We start from the raw sequence: 15,009 nt of genomic DNA, 5'->3' as shown, positions 1-15,009 counted from the left end.
CCACAACCTCCTCTCTCTCTCCCCAACCTCCACTCTCTCCCTCTCCCAACCTTCTCTCACTCTCCCCAACCCTCTCCTCTCTCACTCATCTCTATCCCCACCTCCTCTCTCTCACCAACCTCCTCACTCTCTCACCCCAACCTCCTCTCTCTCTCCCCCCCCCCCTCCTCTCTCTCTCTCCCCAACCTCCCTCCTCTCTCTCATTCTCCACAACTCCCCCCCTCTCTCTCACTCTTACTCTCCCCACCTCCTCTCCCTCTTACTCTTGCCACCTCCTCTCTCTCTTTCACTCTCGCTCTCTCCACAACCTCCTCTCTCTCTCTCTCTCTCTCCACAACCTCCTCTCTCTCTCTCTCTCCACAACCATCCTCTCTCTCTCTCTCTCTCTCTCACACTCCTCTCCCCCCTCCTCTCTCTCTCTCTCCCCCTCTTCTCTCTCTCCACAGCCTCCTCTCTCTCTCTCTCCATAACCTCCTCTCTCTCTCCTTCACACCCCAACCTCCTCTCTCTCTCACACTCTCGCTCGCTCCTCTCTCTCTCTCTCCACACCTCCTCTCTCTCTCTCTCTCTCCACACCCTCCTCTCTCTCTCTCTCTCCACAACCTCCTCTCTCTCTTTCTCTCTCTCTCTCTCTCTCTCTCCCCCCCCAACCTCCTCCTCCTCTCTCTCTCCACAACCTCCTCTCTCTCTCCCCAAACTCCCCTCTCTCTCTCCCCAACCTCCCCTCTCTCTCTCTCCACAACCTCTTCTCTCTCTCCCCCCAACTTCCTCTCTCTCTCCCCAAACTCCTCTCTCTCTCTCTCTCTCCCCAACCTCCTCTCTCTCTCTCTCTCCCCAACCCTCATCTCTCTCTCTCTCTCTACAACCTCCCCTCTCTCTCTCTCTCTCCACAACCTCCTCCTCTCTCTCCTCTCTCCACAACCCCCTCTCTCTCTCCCAACCTCCCTCTCTCTCTCCCTCCCCCCAACCTCCTCCTCCTCTCTCTCTCTCTCTCTCTCTCTCCCCCCCAATCTCCTCTCTCTCTCCCCCCAATCTCCTCCTCTCCCTCTCTCTCTCCCCCCCACATCTCCTCCCTCTCTCTCTCGCTCTCCTCTCTCCCCCCAACCTCCTCCTCCTCCTCTCTCTCTCCCCACAATCTCCTCCTCTCTCTCTCTCTCCCCCCCCAACCTCCTCCTCTCGCCAACCTCCTCTCTCTCTCCCCCCAGCCCTTTCTCTCTCTGTCTTTCCCCAACCCCTATATCTCTCCCTCTCCCCCTCTTTATCCAACCTCTCTCTCCCCACAACCTCACTCTCTCTCCCTCTCCCCATCCTCACAGCTCTCCAACCTTTCCCTCTCTCCCCAACGTTTCTCCCAACCCCCCCATCCAACCTCTCTCTCTCGCTCTCTCTCCCCCAACCCTGCTTTTCTCTCTCTCTTTCTCTCCAACCTCCTTCTCTCTCGCCCCCCAACCTGCTTTTCCCTCTCTCTCTCCAACCGCCTTCTCTCTCTTCCGAAACCTGTTTTTTCCCCTCTCCCCAACCTCGCTCTCCCCAAACCTGCTTTTTGCTTTCTCTCTCCCGCCCTCCCTCTCAGAACCTCTTTCTCTCTCTCTCAGCCTCCACCTCTCTCATGCTCCTGTTGATCCTTGCTCTTCTCCCTACCACCCCAACAGATCCAGTCACTGCACTGCAGTGGGATACTGTGCATGCGTGACTTCGGCAAAACCACGCATGTGCAAAAGGGAATCGGGTGTGCCTGCCGTCTCTGCGATACCACGCATGCGCCGAGGGCCGCAAAGTCATTCGTTTTTTATGGGGCCACTCTATCTCCCTATCTAACTTTGCGGGGCAATTCAATCAACTGTGCGGCAGCTTGAGGATTAGTGCGCGGGCATGCAGCCATGCACCTTGGAGGGAACAGTGTCTGGGAGTTCTCTACATTGACTCCAGACCCCGTGGCTTCAGGTTAAGCATGGGCAAGGAAACCTCCTGCTGATTACCACCTACCGCCCTCCCTCAGCTGATGCATCCATGATGAACATCACTTGGAAGAATCACCGAGGGTAGCAAGGGCACAGAATATACTCGGAATGTCCATGATCAAGAATGACTCGGTAGCACCACTACTGACCAGGCTGGCCGAGTCCTGAAGGACACAGCTGCCAGATGGTGAGAACACCAGCACGAGAAAAAAGAACTTACTTGACCTCGTCCTCACCAATCTACCTGTTGCAGATGCATATGTCCACGACAGCATTAGTAGCAGTTATCACTGCACTGTCATTGTGGAGACGAAGTCCCGTCTTCACACTGAAGACACCCTCCATCGTGTTGTGTGGCACTACCCAGTGCTAAATGGGATAGATTCAGAACAGATCTAGCAGCTCAAAACTGGGCATTCATGAGGGGCTGTGGGTCATCAGCAGCAGCAGAATTGTATTTCACCACAGTATGTAACCTCATGGCCCGGCATTTCCCTCACTCTACCATTACCATCAAGCCAGGAGACCAACCCTGGTTCAATGAAGAGTGCAGAAGGGCATGCCAAGAGCAGCACCTGGCATACTTAAAAATGAGGTACCAACCTGGGGAAGCTGCAACCCAGGACTACATGCATCCTGAGCAGTGGAAGCAGCATTCTATAGACAGAGCTAAGTGATCCCACAATCAACTGGTCACATCAAAACTCTGCAGTCCTGCTACATCCAGTTGTAAATGAACAGGAGGAGGAGGTTCCAACAATACTCCCATCCTCAATGATGGCAGAGCTCAGCATTCAAGTGCAAACGACAAGGCTGAAGTGTTTACCATCATCTTCAGCCAGAAGTGCTGAGTGGATGATCCCCATCGGCCTCCTCCGGAGGTCCCCACCATCACAGAAGCCAGTCTTTAGCCAATTCGATTCACTCGATGTGAAGCAGCGAAGTGCTCTGGATACAGCAAAAGCTATGGGCCCCAACAACACCCCAGCTGTTGTGCTGAAGACATGCTCCAGAACTAGCCGCTCCTCCAGTACAACTACAACACTGGCATCTCCCGACAATATGGAAAACTACCCAGATATGTCCTCTCCACAAAAAGCAGGAAAAATCCAATCCGGCCAATACCGTCCCATCAGTCTATTCTCAATCATCAGCAAAGTGATGGAAGGTGTCATCAACAGTGCTATCAACCAGCACTTACTCTCCAATAATCTGCTCACCAATGCTCAGTTTGGGTTTCGCCAGGGCCACTCCGCTCCAGACCTCATTACAGCCTTGCTCCAAACATGGACAAACTGAATTCCACAGGTGAGGCAAGAGTGACTGCCCTTGACATCAAGGCAGCATTTGACAGAGTATGGCATCAAGGAGCCCTAGTTAAATTCAAGTCAATGGGAATCAGGGGAAAATACTCCACTGGTTGGAGTCATACCTAGTACAAAGGAAGATGGTTGTGCTTGTTGGAGGTCAATCATCCCAGCCGCAGGACATTGCAGCAGGAGTTCCTCGGGGCAGTGTCCTAGGCCCAACCATCTTCAGTTGCTTCATCAATGACCCTCCCTTTATCATAAGGTCAGAAGTGGGGATGTTCGCTGATGATTGCACAGTGTTCAGTTCCATTCGCAACTCCTCAGAAAATGAAGCAGTCCATGCCCACATGCAGCAAGACCTGGACGACATTCAGGCTTGGGTTGATAAGTGGCAAGTAACATTCATGCCACACAAGTGCCAGGCAATGACCATCTCCAACAAGCAAGGGTCTAACCACTTCCCCTTGATATTCAATGGCATTACCATCGCTAAATCCCCACCATCAACATCCTGGGGTTAACCATTAACCACAAACTTAACTGGAACATGAATACTGTGGCAACAAGATCGGGTCAGAGGCGAGGTATTCTGCGGCGAGTGTCTCACCTCCCGACTCCCCAAAGCCTTTCCACCATCTATAAAGGCACAAGTCAGGAGTGTGATGGAATACTGTCCACTTGCCTGGATGAGTGCAGCTCCAACAACACGCAAGAAGCTCAACGCCATTTACGAAAAAGCAGTCCGCTTGATTGGCACCCCATCCACCAACTTCAACATTCATTCTCTCCACTTCCCATTGACTAGTGCACCGTGGCTGCAGTGTGTACCACCGACAAGATGCACTGCAGCAACTTGCCACGGCTTCTTTAGCAGCACCTCCCAAAACCGCAACCTCGAACACATAGAAGGACAAGGGCAGCAGGCGCATGGAAGCACCATCACCTGCAAGTTCCCTTCCAAGTTACATACCATCCTGACTTGGAAACATATCGGCGTTCTTTTATCGTTTTTGGGTGAAAATCCTGAACTCCCTCCCTAACAGCACTGTGGGAGTACCTTCACCACAAGGACTGTAGCGGTTCAAGAAAGCGGCTCACCACCATCTTCTCAAGGGCAATTAGGGAAGGGCAATAAATGCTGGCTTTGCCAGCGACGCCCACATCCCAGAACGAATAGAAAAAAAGGCTAAGTCATTCAATCATAGAATCATACCACACAGTAGTAGGCCATTCAGCCCATTATGCCTGTGTCGGGTCTTTGAAAGAGCAATGCAATTCGTCCCACTCCCCTGCTTTTCCTCCATAGCCCAGCAAATTTTGCTGAAGGTTTGAAAAGGGAGACTTTCTGGGTCACTTTGTCAAGACTTCAACACTCGAGCAACATTTATTCTGGAAATTCTCTGATGACTTCAACAAAAAAGTGGTGTGCTACTCTACCTGAGTCACCAGGAGAACGGGAATGTTTGTTCATCAGCATCTTGCTTGGGGTCCCCGTTGGTCTGCAGGAGAAATGGGAAGAGGACATGAGGCCAGGCAGAGCAGCATCAGCTGCTGCAAGAGAGGAGGACAGGAGGGCGAGGAGGACAACTTTCCCCCCCTACCACCCCACACCCTTGCAAAAGGACATAGACAGGCTAATTGTGTGGGCAAAAAATTTGGCAGACGGAGTATAATGTTGGAAAGTGTGAGGTCATGCACCTTGGCAGGAAAAAAAAATCGAACAGCAAGTTATTATTTAAATGGAGAAAGATTGCAAAGTGCTGCAGTACAGCGGGACCTGGGGGCACTTGTGCATGAAACACAAAAGGATAGTATGCAGGTACAGCAAATGATCAGGAAGGCCAATAGTATCTTGGCCTTTATTGCAAAGGGGATGGAGTATAAAAGCAGGGAAGTCTTGCTACAGCTATACAGGGTATTGGTGAGACCACACCTGGAATACTGCGTGCAGTTTTGGTTTCCATATTGACGAAAAGATCTACTTGCTTTGGAGGCAGTTGAGAGAAGGTTCACTAAGTTGATTCCGGGGATGAGGGGTTTGACTTATGAGGAAAGGTTGAGTAGGTTGGGCCTCTACTCATTGAATTCAGAAGAATGAGAGGTGATCATATAGAAATGTATAAGATTATGAAGGGGCTTGACAAGGTGGATGCAGAGAGGATGTTTCCACTGATGGGGGAGACTAGAACTAGAGGGCATGATCTTAGAATAAGGGGCCGCCTATTTAAAACTGAGATGAGAAGAAATTTCTTCTCTCAGAACGTTGTAAATCTGTAGAATTCACTGCCTCAGAGAGCTATGGAAGCTGGGACATTGAATAAATTTAAGACAGAAATAGACAGTTTTTTTAAACGATAAGGGGATAAGGAGTTATGGGGAGCAGATAGAGAAGTGGAGCCGAGTCCATGATCAGATCAGCCACGATCTTACTGAATGGCGGAGCAGGCCTACTCCTGCTCCTATTTCTTATGTTCTTAGGAGTACAGGACACCCCTCCTCCTCTGGATCTCCTCCACCAGGATCTCCAGTGTCACGTCCGAGAACCTGTGCGCCCTCTCACTCAGACTCTGAGCCACCCTGAAATGTGCCGCTGTGTGTCAGCTAGCTCACTCCACACCGTCTGTGGAAGTGGGTGAGTGAAGCTCACGTATACTGCTCCACAAAAATTGCATCTAGTGCTGGAGTGCAAAACATACTGTTTTAGCACCTCCAGGCAAGTTCAAATTATGGTAAATTAGGACCAAAATTGCGTGCTAAAACCAGACTTCTCATTAACTCTGCACCCATTTAGCACATGTTTTCACTCAACAAAATAGCCCCTTATGTGTTTTACTGTGTGCCCCTTTAAAAGGTGCCATGGTTGAATTCTATTATTTAAGAGAGTTGTGCCTTGCTATATGACAATGTCAGTCTTTTACAATGGATTGCCAATTGCTTAGCAATTATGAAACACAGGACCATCTGTATCCAACAGTTGAAGCTCCAAAGCATTTACATCTGTCTGTAATTTTTAAAAAATCGTTTCAACCTCTTTTCTGCCACCAGAGCCTATTTATCTTAATTAATTCCTGAACAAATTTGTTTCTTTTTTCAGACTTACCATCTACTGCCCATCATTTTCAAACTTAAGCGATGAGAGCAAACTGATAAAATTTAAAATAATTACATTTTATCAGTTAATGCCACAATTCCTCTTTTTTTAAACAACACAGATTTGGTACAGGATAGGATGCAGGTGACAGACATCTGGATTAGTTGGAGTCTGTGTAGTGCGGAACTTGTGAAAATAGCTTCGGAGAAGTTGAATTTAAAGGTCACAAAGGAGTGGGTAAGTTTTGGTGGCAGTGAGGTGAAGGAAGGACAGAGGAGGTAATATGAAGTTGGAAATTGGCAGATTTGATGATGGATAGGATGTGGGGTTTGAAATTCAGCTCAGTGTCAAAAAGGACAATGAGGTTTTACACTAGTTCAGCCTGGATGAGTACAGATTGAGCCTCCTTTATCCAGAACTCCCTTATCCAGAACCACCCCCGACCAGAACCACTCTCAGCCACCGGGTGGCGCATGCGCAGAACTCCGACATAAACAAATTGAAGTCCATCCTCGCTGCCGACTCCCGCAATCGCTGGCCTGACCCGTGATCCACCGCACCCCGCACCCCGTCCCCCCCACCCCATGATTTCTCTGCCACACTCCCAGCCCCAAGCCAGCCAGCCCAGATATCCCCTTGCTCAGTAACTGTATCATCTAATTTAACGTGACCACCCCTTGTCCAGAAAAATCCCTCATCCAGAACAGGCCAGGTCCCGAGGGTTCAGGATAAGGCAGGTTCAACCTGTAGCTAGAAAAAGGATGGAATTCGGGACCAAAATGCAAAGTTTATTACAGGAGCCATTTAGGATAATTTTTATTTTACCATTGTTAAGTTAGAAAAAGTTTTGGCTCAGCCGCACTTTGTGTTGATCAAGCAGTCAGACAGCACAGAAAAGTCATGGGGTTGAGGTAAAGTTGATTGTCAACACATATGGGAATTGACCATGTCTTTATGGATAACGTACTACCAAGATGCAACTTGTAGATAAGTGTAAATTGATTATATTTTATTATGTATTAATGAGAGCAGATTTAAAGACTTGCTTCCCGGTGGCCATTACACTTGAAGTTCTCACAATTTCAAGTGTCACACATACAAGGTCTGCCAAACTAGCACCTGACTGAAGCAAATATAATTTACAAAATGCAGTAAATCACAAATGAACAGTTAGGTAAGCTACCAATGAATAAATAATATATTTCTTAAATGGAGAAAAAAAGTCAGTTCTTTCCTGTTGGCTGCTTGTCACTTTGATTACCTAGCCACTTACTAAAAAGGTTGGTGGGGGGGGGGGGGGGGGGGGGCGGGTGGAGAGACTGGGGATTCACAAACAGCTGCCAATCTACACAAACTTCACTCGTCAGAAATTAGCCCCGTACTGAGCAAAGGATGTGTCTAATTACAAGAAATGAGGCTGCTGCCTTAAAGGGGCAGATCAAGTAAGACATAGCTCCACCTTGACAACAGTCATCTTTCCCCAATGCAGTCCTTTTCTGCCTGGTTATTATATAATATTGTGTATTGTTATAACAGACTGTTATGTAACGTGCCTGTTATAAAATAATGAATCCCGATTCACTGTAAGCATCAGTATGGAAGATCCACGAATATATAAGGAAAGGAGCAGCAACTTTGAGAGATCACCACCTCCATGTTTCCGCCACGTCGCATGCCATCCTGATTTAGAAATATATCACTGTTCCTTCGTCGTCGATTGAATAATATCCAAGATTTCCCTACTTAACACCATTGTGCAAACACCATCACAAGCACTGCAGCAATTCAAGGAGAAGGCCCACCACCACCTATTGAAGAAAAGTAGGGATGGGCAATAAAGGAGGCCCTGCCAGTGTTGCCACACACCAAGAACATTTATTTTTAAATACAAAAATAACAGATACATGGGGATGATTTCAAAAGTGCTTTGGGATGGAAATTACCAATTTTTGAGCTTCGCTCAGTTTATGACCGCATTTAAAAATCTCAAGAAAATCAGTATCTCTTTATTATCCATTTATTACCCAATTCGGGAGAAGCAAAGCAGCATTATAGACGGCTCAAGGCTGAGGTCCAACAAAAAACCCGGGACCTAAAGAACAGGTGGTGGATTGGGTACTGAAGTTGCATGTTCAGCCATGAACTCATTGAATGGCGGTGCAGGCTAGAAGGGCTGAATGGCCTACTCCTGCACCTATTTTCTATGTTTCTATGTTTCTATGGATGGAGAAAACACAGGAGATACAGCAGCTGGCCGACAGCCATGATGTGTGAGGATTCTTCATCGCAGTCAAGGCCACATACGGTCCAAACTCCCAAGGCCCCACCCCACTGCTGGCCAAGAACGGGGAAACACTCATCAAGGACACAGAGGCAGTCAGGCCCGCTGGAAGGAGCACTTCGAAGATCTCCTCAATCGAGACTCTGCCTTTGATTCGTGTTTTCGACTGCACCCCTCAGCATGCTATCGGCCACCACCTCAGTAAGAACCCAACACTGCACAAGGTAGAAAAAGCCATAAGACAGCTTAAAAACAAGGCTATGGGTGCGGATGGAATCCCTGCTGAGGCACTGAAGTATGGCGGAGAGGCACTGTTGGCGCACATACATGACCTCATCTCTCTCATCTGGAGGGAGGAGAGCATGCCGGGAGATCAGAGATGCAGTGACCATCTTTTAAAAAGGGGACAAGTCCAACTGCAGCAACTACAGAGGAATCTCCCTGCTATCAGCCACTGGGAAAGTCGTCGCTGGAGTCCTCCTCAACCGTCTGCTCACTGTGGCCGAGTTGCTCCTTCCGGAGTCGCAGTGCGGATTTCGTTCCCTATGGGACACAACGGACATGATTTTTGTGGCACGACAACTGCAGGAAAAATGCAGGGAACAGCAGCAGCCGTTATACATGGTCTTCTTCGACCTTACAAAGGCCTTTGACACTGTCAACCGCGAGGGTCGATGGAGCGTCCTCCTCCGTTTCGGATGCCCCCAAAAGTTCATCAGCATCCTCCGCCTGCTCCACGCTGACATGCAGGCCATGATCCTTACTAATGGATCCATCACAGACCCAATCCACATCCGGACCGGGGTCAAGCAGGGCTACATCATCGCCCCAACTCTCTTCTCAAACTTCCTCGCTGCCATGCTCCACCTCACAGTAGACAAGCTCCCCGTTGGAGTGGTACTAAACTACAGAACCAGTGGGAACCTGTTCAACCTTCGCCATCTCCAGGCCAGGTCCAAGGTCACCCCAACCTCTGTCGTCAAGCTACAGTACACGGACGACGCCTGCGTCTGCGCACATACAGAGGCTGAACTCCAGGACAGAGTCGGCGTGTTTGCTGAGGCATACGAAAGCATGGGCCTTATGCTAAAACATCAGTAAGACAAAGGTTCTCCACCAGCCTGTCCTCGCCGCACAGCACTGCCCCCCAGTCATCAAGATCCACGGCGCGGCCCTGGACACTTCCCTTACTCGGGAGCCTCCTATCAACAAGAACAGACATTGACGACTAGATCCAACACCGCCTCCAATGCGCCAGTGCAGCCTTCAACCGCCTGAGGAACAGAGTGTTTGAAGACCAGGCCCTCAAAACTGCCACCAAGCTCATGGTCTACAGGGCTGTAGTAATACCTGCCGTCCTATATGGCTCAGAGACATGGACCATGTACAGTAGACACCTAAAGTCATTGGAGAAATACCATCAACGATGTCTCCGCAACATCCTGCAAATCCCCTGCGAAAACAGACGCACCAACGGTAGCGTCCTTGTCCAGGCCAACATCCCCAGCATTGAAGCACTGACCACACTTGATCAGTTCCACTGGGCAGGCCACAAAGTACGCATTGCAGACACGAGACTCCCAAAGCAAGCGCTCTACTCGGAACTCCTTCACGGCAAACAAGCCAAAGGTGGGCAGCGGAAACTTTACAAGGATACCCTCAAAGCCTCCCTGATAAAGTGTAACATCCCCATCTGGGAGTCCCTGGCCAAAGACCGCCCTAAGTGGAGGAAGTGCATCCAGGAGGGCGCTGAGCACCTCGAGTCTCAACATCGAGAGCATGCAGAAATCAAGCGTAGGCAGCGGAAAGAGCGTGCAGCAAACCAGTCCCACCCGCCCCTTCCCTCAACGACAATCTGTCCCACCTGTGACAGAGACTGTGGTTCTTGTATTGGACTGTACAGTCACCGAATAACTCATTTTAAGAGTGGAAGCAAGTCTTCCTCGATTCCGAGGGACTGCCTTTGATGAAGATGATGATCCATTATTCTCAGTTTAATCTTCAGAACATGTAATACAGTTAATCCACAACCATTGTTCCACTAAAAACAATCATACAATTTTATGTCTAATTTCTTTTGTATAAAATCTTATTTTGTGTTTTGTCATTTAAGTTTAGATTAAATTTTTGAACTAATCTTAAGCAGACTGGGGTGCAAAGATTTGAAATAAGCTATTTTATCCACAATTTACAGAAATTGTGATCCAAGCATATTTCTTGACCAGTCAAATTAGCCTAAGCAGAGGGCTAATAAGATATTAACTACATTATATATTAAGGCCCCCTTGGGTCAATAATGCTTTCAGTTATATTTGGCCATTGCTGTTTACCTCTTTTGCTCTCAACTGTAATGTACATACAATGTACTTAACGTACAACAAAGTGCACATTTATTGGATCCATGTTCTTATAAACTTGGAAAATGTAAATGTTACAAGCATTATTTTCGATTTTACATATTTTCCAATAGTTATTAAATACGGATTTTTTTTACTTGCATTATTGTATCCTTCCCACTGCTCCACATCATCACGAAAGATGTTCAAATGTTTTGCTGTTTAACAGGTTGGAAGTACAACTTGCTTAATGTTACCATGTCCTTTTGTTGTAATGTAACTAACGTGGCCGGGGCACACTTGTGCCATTTCTCAATTATTAAATTAATTTCACAAAGATGCAGAAAATACAAAACAGCTTCCCTACAAATAGCACTGATGTAGATCACCTTAAATATTTTGCATGTATTTATTGCTCGCACAGACAAACCCAAACTGAGTAAAATGACTCCAAAAAACTAACTTTCTAAAGATAATCTAGATTTTAAACCAGCAATACAATCGAAGGTCTGAAGTTAGACATCTCTATGGCGTCGTTCGCACAACTCATGACAGTATCCAAACTCCGAGATCAAATTACCGTCATAATCACTTCCAGTTATTCATAATGTTTAAATTACAGAAACTAATTTACATTTCCTCAATTGTCCACGCATGCTTCCTGAAAGTTATCACACTCATCAGAAAACGCACCACCTGTGAGCCAGCAAAGAAAATGCAGAAAGTTGAATCACAATGTTAACCGCATACTCAGATAATAAAATACTTACCCATCATAGCGATTATTATAGAGCAATGCTTGCGCGACACCTGGCAAACTCAAGACATTCACTGAAGAGAATATTAGAGCAGCTGCTAGAATTCGTGCATTTGCCTCCATGTGGATGGGATGATGGGGGCAAGGTATGTTTGAATATAAATGTTGATCGTCCCAATATTTAGGTTTCAACGAGTTTTTTTCCTCACTGGGATTCTAACGTTAATGTTCCAGCAGGGCAAATCTGCCACAGCAGAAAGCAGCACGACAAAGAATTTATTCAGCAATGAGAGCTGGAACTCATGGACTCCAAGCTGGCAGCAAAGTGTGAAAGTCGGGGCTGTGTGTGCCGGACTGCGGCTTGGGCTGGCGGCAGGGCCAGGCACGTGACCCGGCTGCGGCTCCAGCCGCCAAACCTGCGCAAAGCGCGAGTTTGAAGATCAGGGAGGAGAGGCTGGTGCCATCCTCAGCATGCAATCAGTCGACTACATGCAGATATTCCGCAACCTCTGTCACCAGTATACGTGTTGTACTTATTGACCAACTTCAGTCACTGAGGAGGTTTGCTACCTGAAGCCAAGTTCCAGCTATGCTGCCGCATCAGGGGGCAAGGATGGGAGTAAATGTCGGGTCGACGATGACTCAGACGCGAGATATAAATGATTAAAGTATTTTTAAATATATTTCGTCCATTTCTGTTGGGAAATATAATCTGAAGAATACAATTGAAGTAAAAGTGGCCCGATTCTTCGTTGAAAGCTATTGTACTAAATTGCATATCTGCCTTTGAATGTTGAACGTAAAAAACGTTCGATAAACTTTCAGCTCAGTTCATTTTACGTTGAGTGAATATTTGTCTATGGGCACATCACGTGATCTTGAGAAATTCCTTCGTGCAAAAGGAGGCGTAAATGGATTGAATTTGAATTGGCTAACTTCCAAAAATATGGACACATCAATTTCACACACACATTGATCTGTTAACATTCCCATGAGTAATTTCAAAAGCTACTCCCCTATTTTTTTTATAGCAGATTTCCCTTGCAGTTTTTACCTTTCTTACCCTCGCTGTATAACATAAGGATATAACAAATACGAGCAGGAGTAGGCCATTCAGCAAAAACGGTTCAACAATTTCAGATCACACCCTCTGCCCCCATTTTTTCCGCTGGCAGCTGTTGATGATTCTGATCAGCCATGACCATATTGAATGGTGGTGCAGGCTCGAAGGGCCGAATGGCCTACTCCTGCACCTATTTTCTATGCTTCTATGTTTCTATAGTTCAGATAGTGGCAGATGGAGTTCAATGTGGCGAAGTGTGAGGCCATTCACTTTGGACCTAAGAAAGATTGATCAGTGTACTTTCTAAATGGTAATAAGTTATCAACTTGTGAAGGAATTGAGAGATTTAGGGGTCCAAGTACCGAAATTGCTAAAATCTAGCGGACAGGCACAACAAAAATCAATGGCCTTTATCTCAAGAGGGCTGGAATACATAGGGGCAGAAGTTACGTTACAGTTATATGAAGTTCTGGTTAGACCCCATTTAGAGTACTGTGTTCAGTTCTAGGCACTATACCTCAGGAAGGACATACTGGCCTTGGAGGGGGTGCAGCACAGATTCATCAGAATGATACCTGGGCTAAAAGGGTTAAATTATGAGAACAGGTTGCATATATGAGGCTTGTTACCCTTGAATATGTGATCTAATTGAGGTGTTTATGATTAAAGGAGTTGATAGGGTGGATAGAGAGAAAAACTATTTCCTCTGGTGGGAGAGTCCAGAACAAGAAGGCAAAACCTTAAAATTAGAGTTAGGCTGTTAAGGGATAATATCAGAAAACACTTCTTCACACAAAGGGTAGTGGAAATCTGGCACTCTCGCACCAAAAAGCTGTTGAGGCTAGGTCAATTGTAAATTTCAAAACTGAGATTGGTAGATTTTTGTTAGGAAGGGGTATAAAGAGTTATGGAAGCAAGACTGTTCGACTGGTAAGTATAACTCTCTTTTAGACTGACTTTTAGATTGGTTTAATTGGCAGCGAACTACTAAGTAGTTGTTTGGTGTTTAAGTAAATTTTAGTAAGTAAATTAATTTAAGGGTTAAGTCATGGCAGGAGAGCTCGGACCCATATCATGCTCCTCCTGTGCTATGTGGGAAGTCAGGGACGCTTCCAGTGTCCCTGACAACTATGTGTACGGGAAGTGTGTCCAGCTGCAGCTCCTGACAGACCGCATGACGGCACTGGAACTGCGGATGGACTCACTCTGGAGCATGCACAATGCTGAGAATGTTGTGGATAGCACATTTAGTGAGTTGGTCACACCGCAGGTAAGGGTTAGGACAGATAGTGAATGGGTGACCAAGAGACAAGGCAAGAGCAGGAAGGTAGTGCAGGAGTCCCCTGCGGTCATCTCCCTCCAAAACAGATATACAGTTTTGGATACTGTTGAGGGAGGTGACTTACCAAGGGAAGTCACCAGCAGCCAGGTTCATGGCACCGTTGGTGGCGCTGCTGCACAGAAGGGTGGGAAAAAGTGTGGGAGAGCTATAGTGATAGGGGACTCTATTGTAAGGGGAATAGATAGGAGTTTCTGCGGCCGCAACCGAGACTCCAGGATGGTATGTTGCCTCCCTGGTGCAAGGGTCAAGGATGTCTCGGAGCGGCTGCAGAGCATTCTGGAGAGGGAGGGTGAACAGCCAGTTGTCGTGGTACATCTAGGTACCAACGATGTAGGTAAGAAGCGGGAAAAGGTCCTACAAGCTGAATTTAGGGAGCTAGGGGTTAAATTAAAAAGTAGGACCTCAAAGGTAGTAATCTCTGGATTGCTACCAGTGCCACGTGCTAATCAGAGTAGAGGGAGCAGGACTGTTAGAATAAATACGTGGCTTGAGCAGTGGTGCAAGAGGGAGGGATTCAAATTCCTGGGACATTGGAACCAGTTCTGGGGGAAGTGGGACCTGTACAAAAGGGACGGTCTGCACTTGGGCAGGACTGGAACTGATGTCCTAGGGGTAACATTTGCTAATGCAGTTCGGGAGTGTTTAAACTGATATGGCAGGGGGATGGGAACCTATGCAGCGAGATAGGGCAAAGTAATATGAAGTCAGAAACAGATGGTAGAAAGGTAAAAAGCAATAGTGGAAGGCCGAGTAAACAAAGGCAAGAAACAAAAAGGGCCACACTACATCATAATTCTAAAAGGACAAAGGGTGTTAAAAAAACAAGCCTGAAGGCTTTGTGTCTTAATGCAATGAGTACCCGTAATAA

The 15,009-nt window shown here is 47.1% G+C and overlaps 1 protein-coding gene across 1 annotated transcript in view; it reads right to left on the bottom strand.

Moving 5' to 3' along the window:
* cpa6 (carboxypeptidase A6) overlaps positions 1–11,859 on the bottom strand; it is a 256,586-nt gene extending 244,727 nt beyond the window's left edge. Inside the window, exon 1 of the mRNA XM_070884632.1 lies at positions 11,750–11,859. Coding sequence (XP_070740733.1) covers positions 11,750–11,859 — 110 coding nt within the window. The remainder of the gene's footprint in view (positions 1–11,749) is intronic.
* Between the last annotated feature and the right edge of the window lie 3,150 nt (positions 11,860–15,009).

This window comes from Pristiophorus japonicus, chromosome 1 (assembly GCF_044704955.1).
Source record: "Pristiophorus japonicus isolate sPriJap1 chromosome 1, sPriJap1.hap1, whole genome shotgun sequence".
NCBI lineage: Eukaryota > Metazoa > Chordata > Chondrichthyes > Pristiophoridae > Pristiophorus > Pristiophorus japonicus.
Note: the sequence above shows the minus strand (reverse complement) of the source record. Positions and strands in the feature narration are given on the sequence as shown.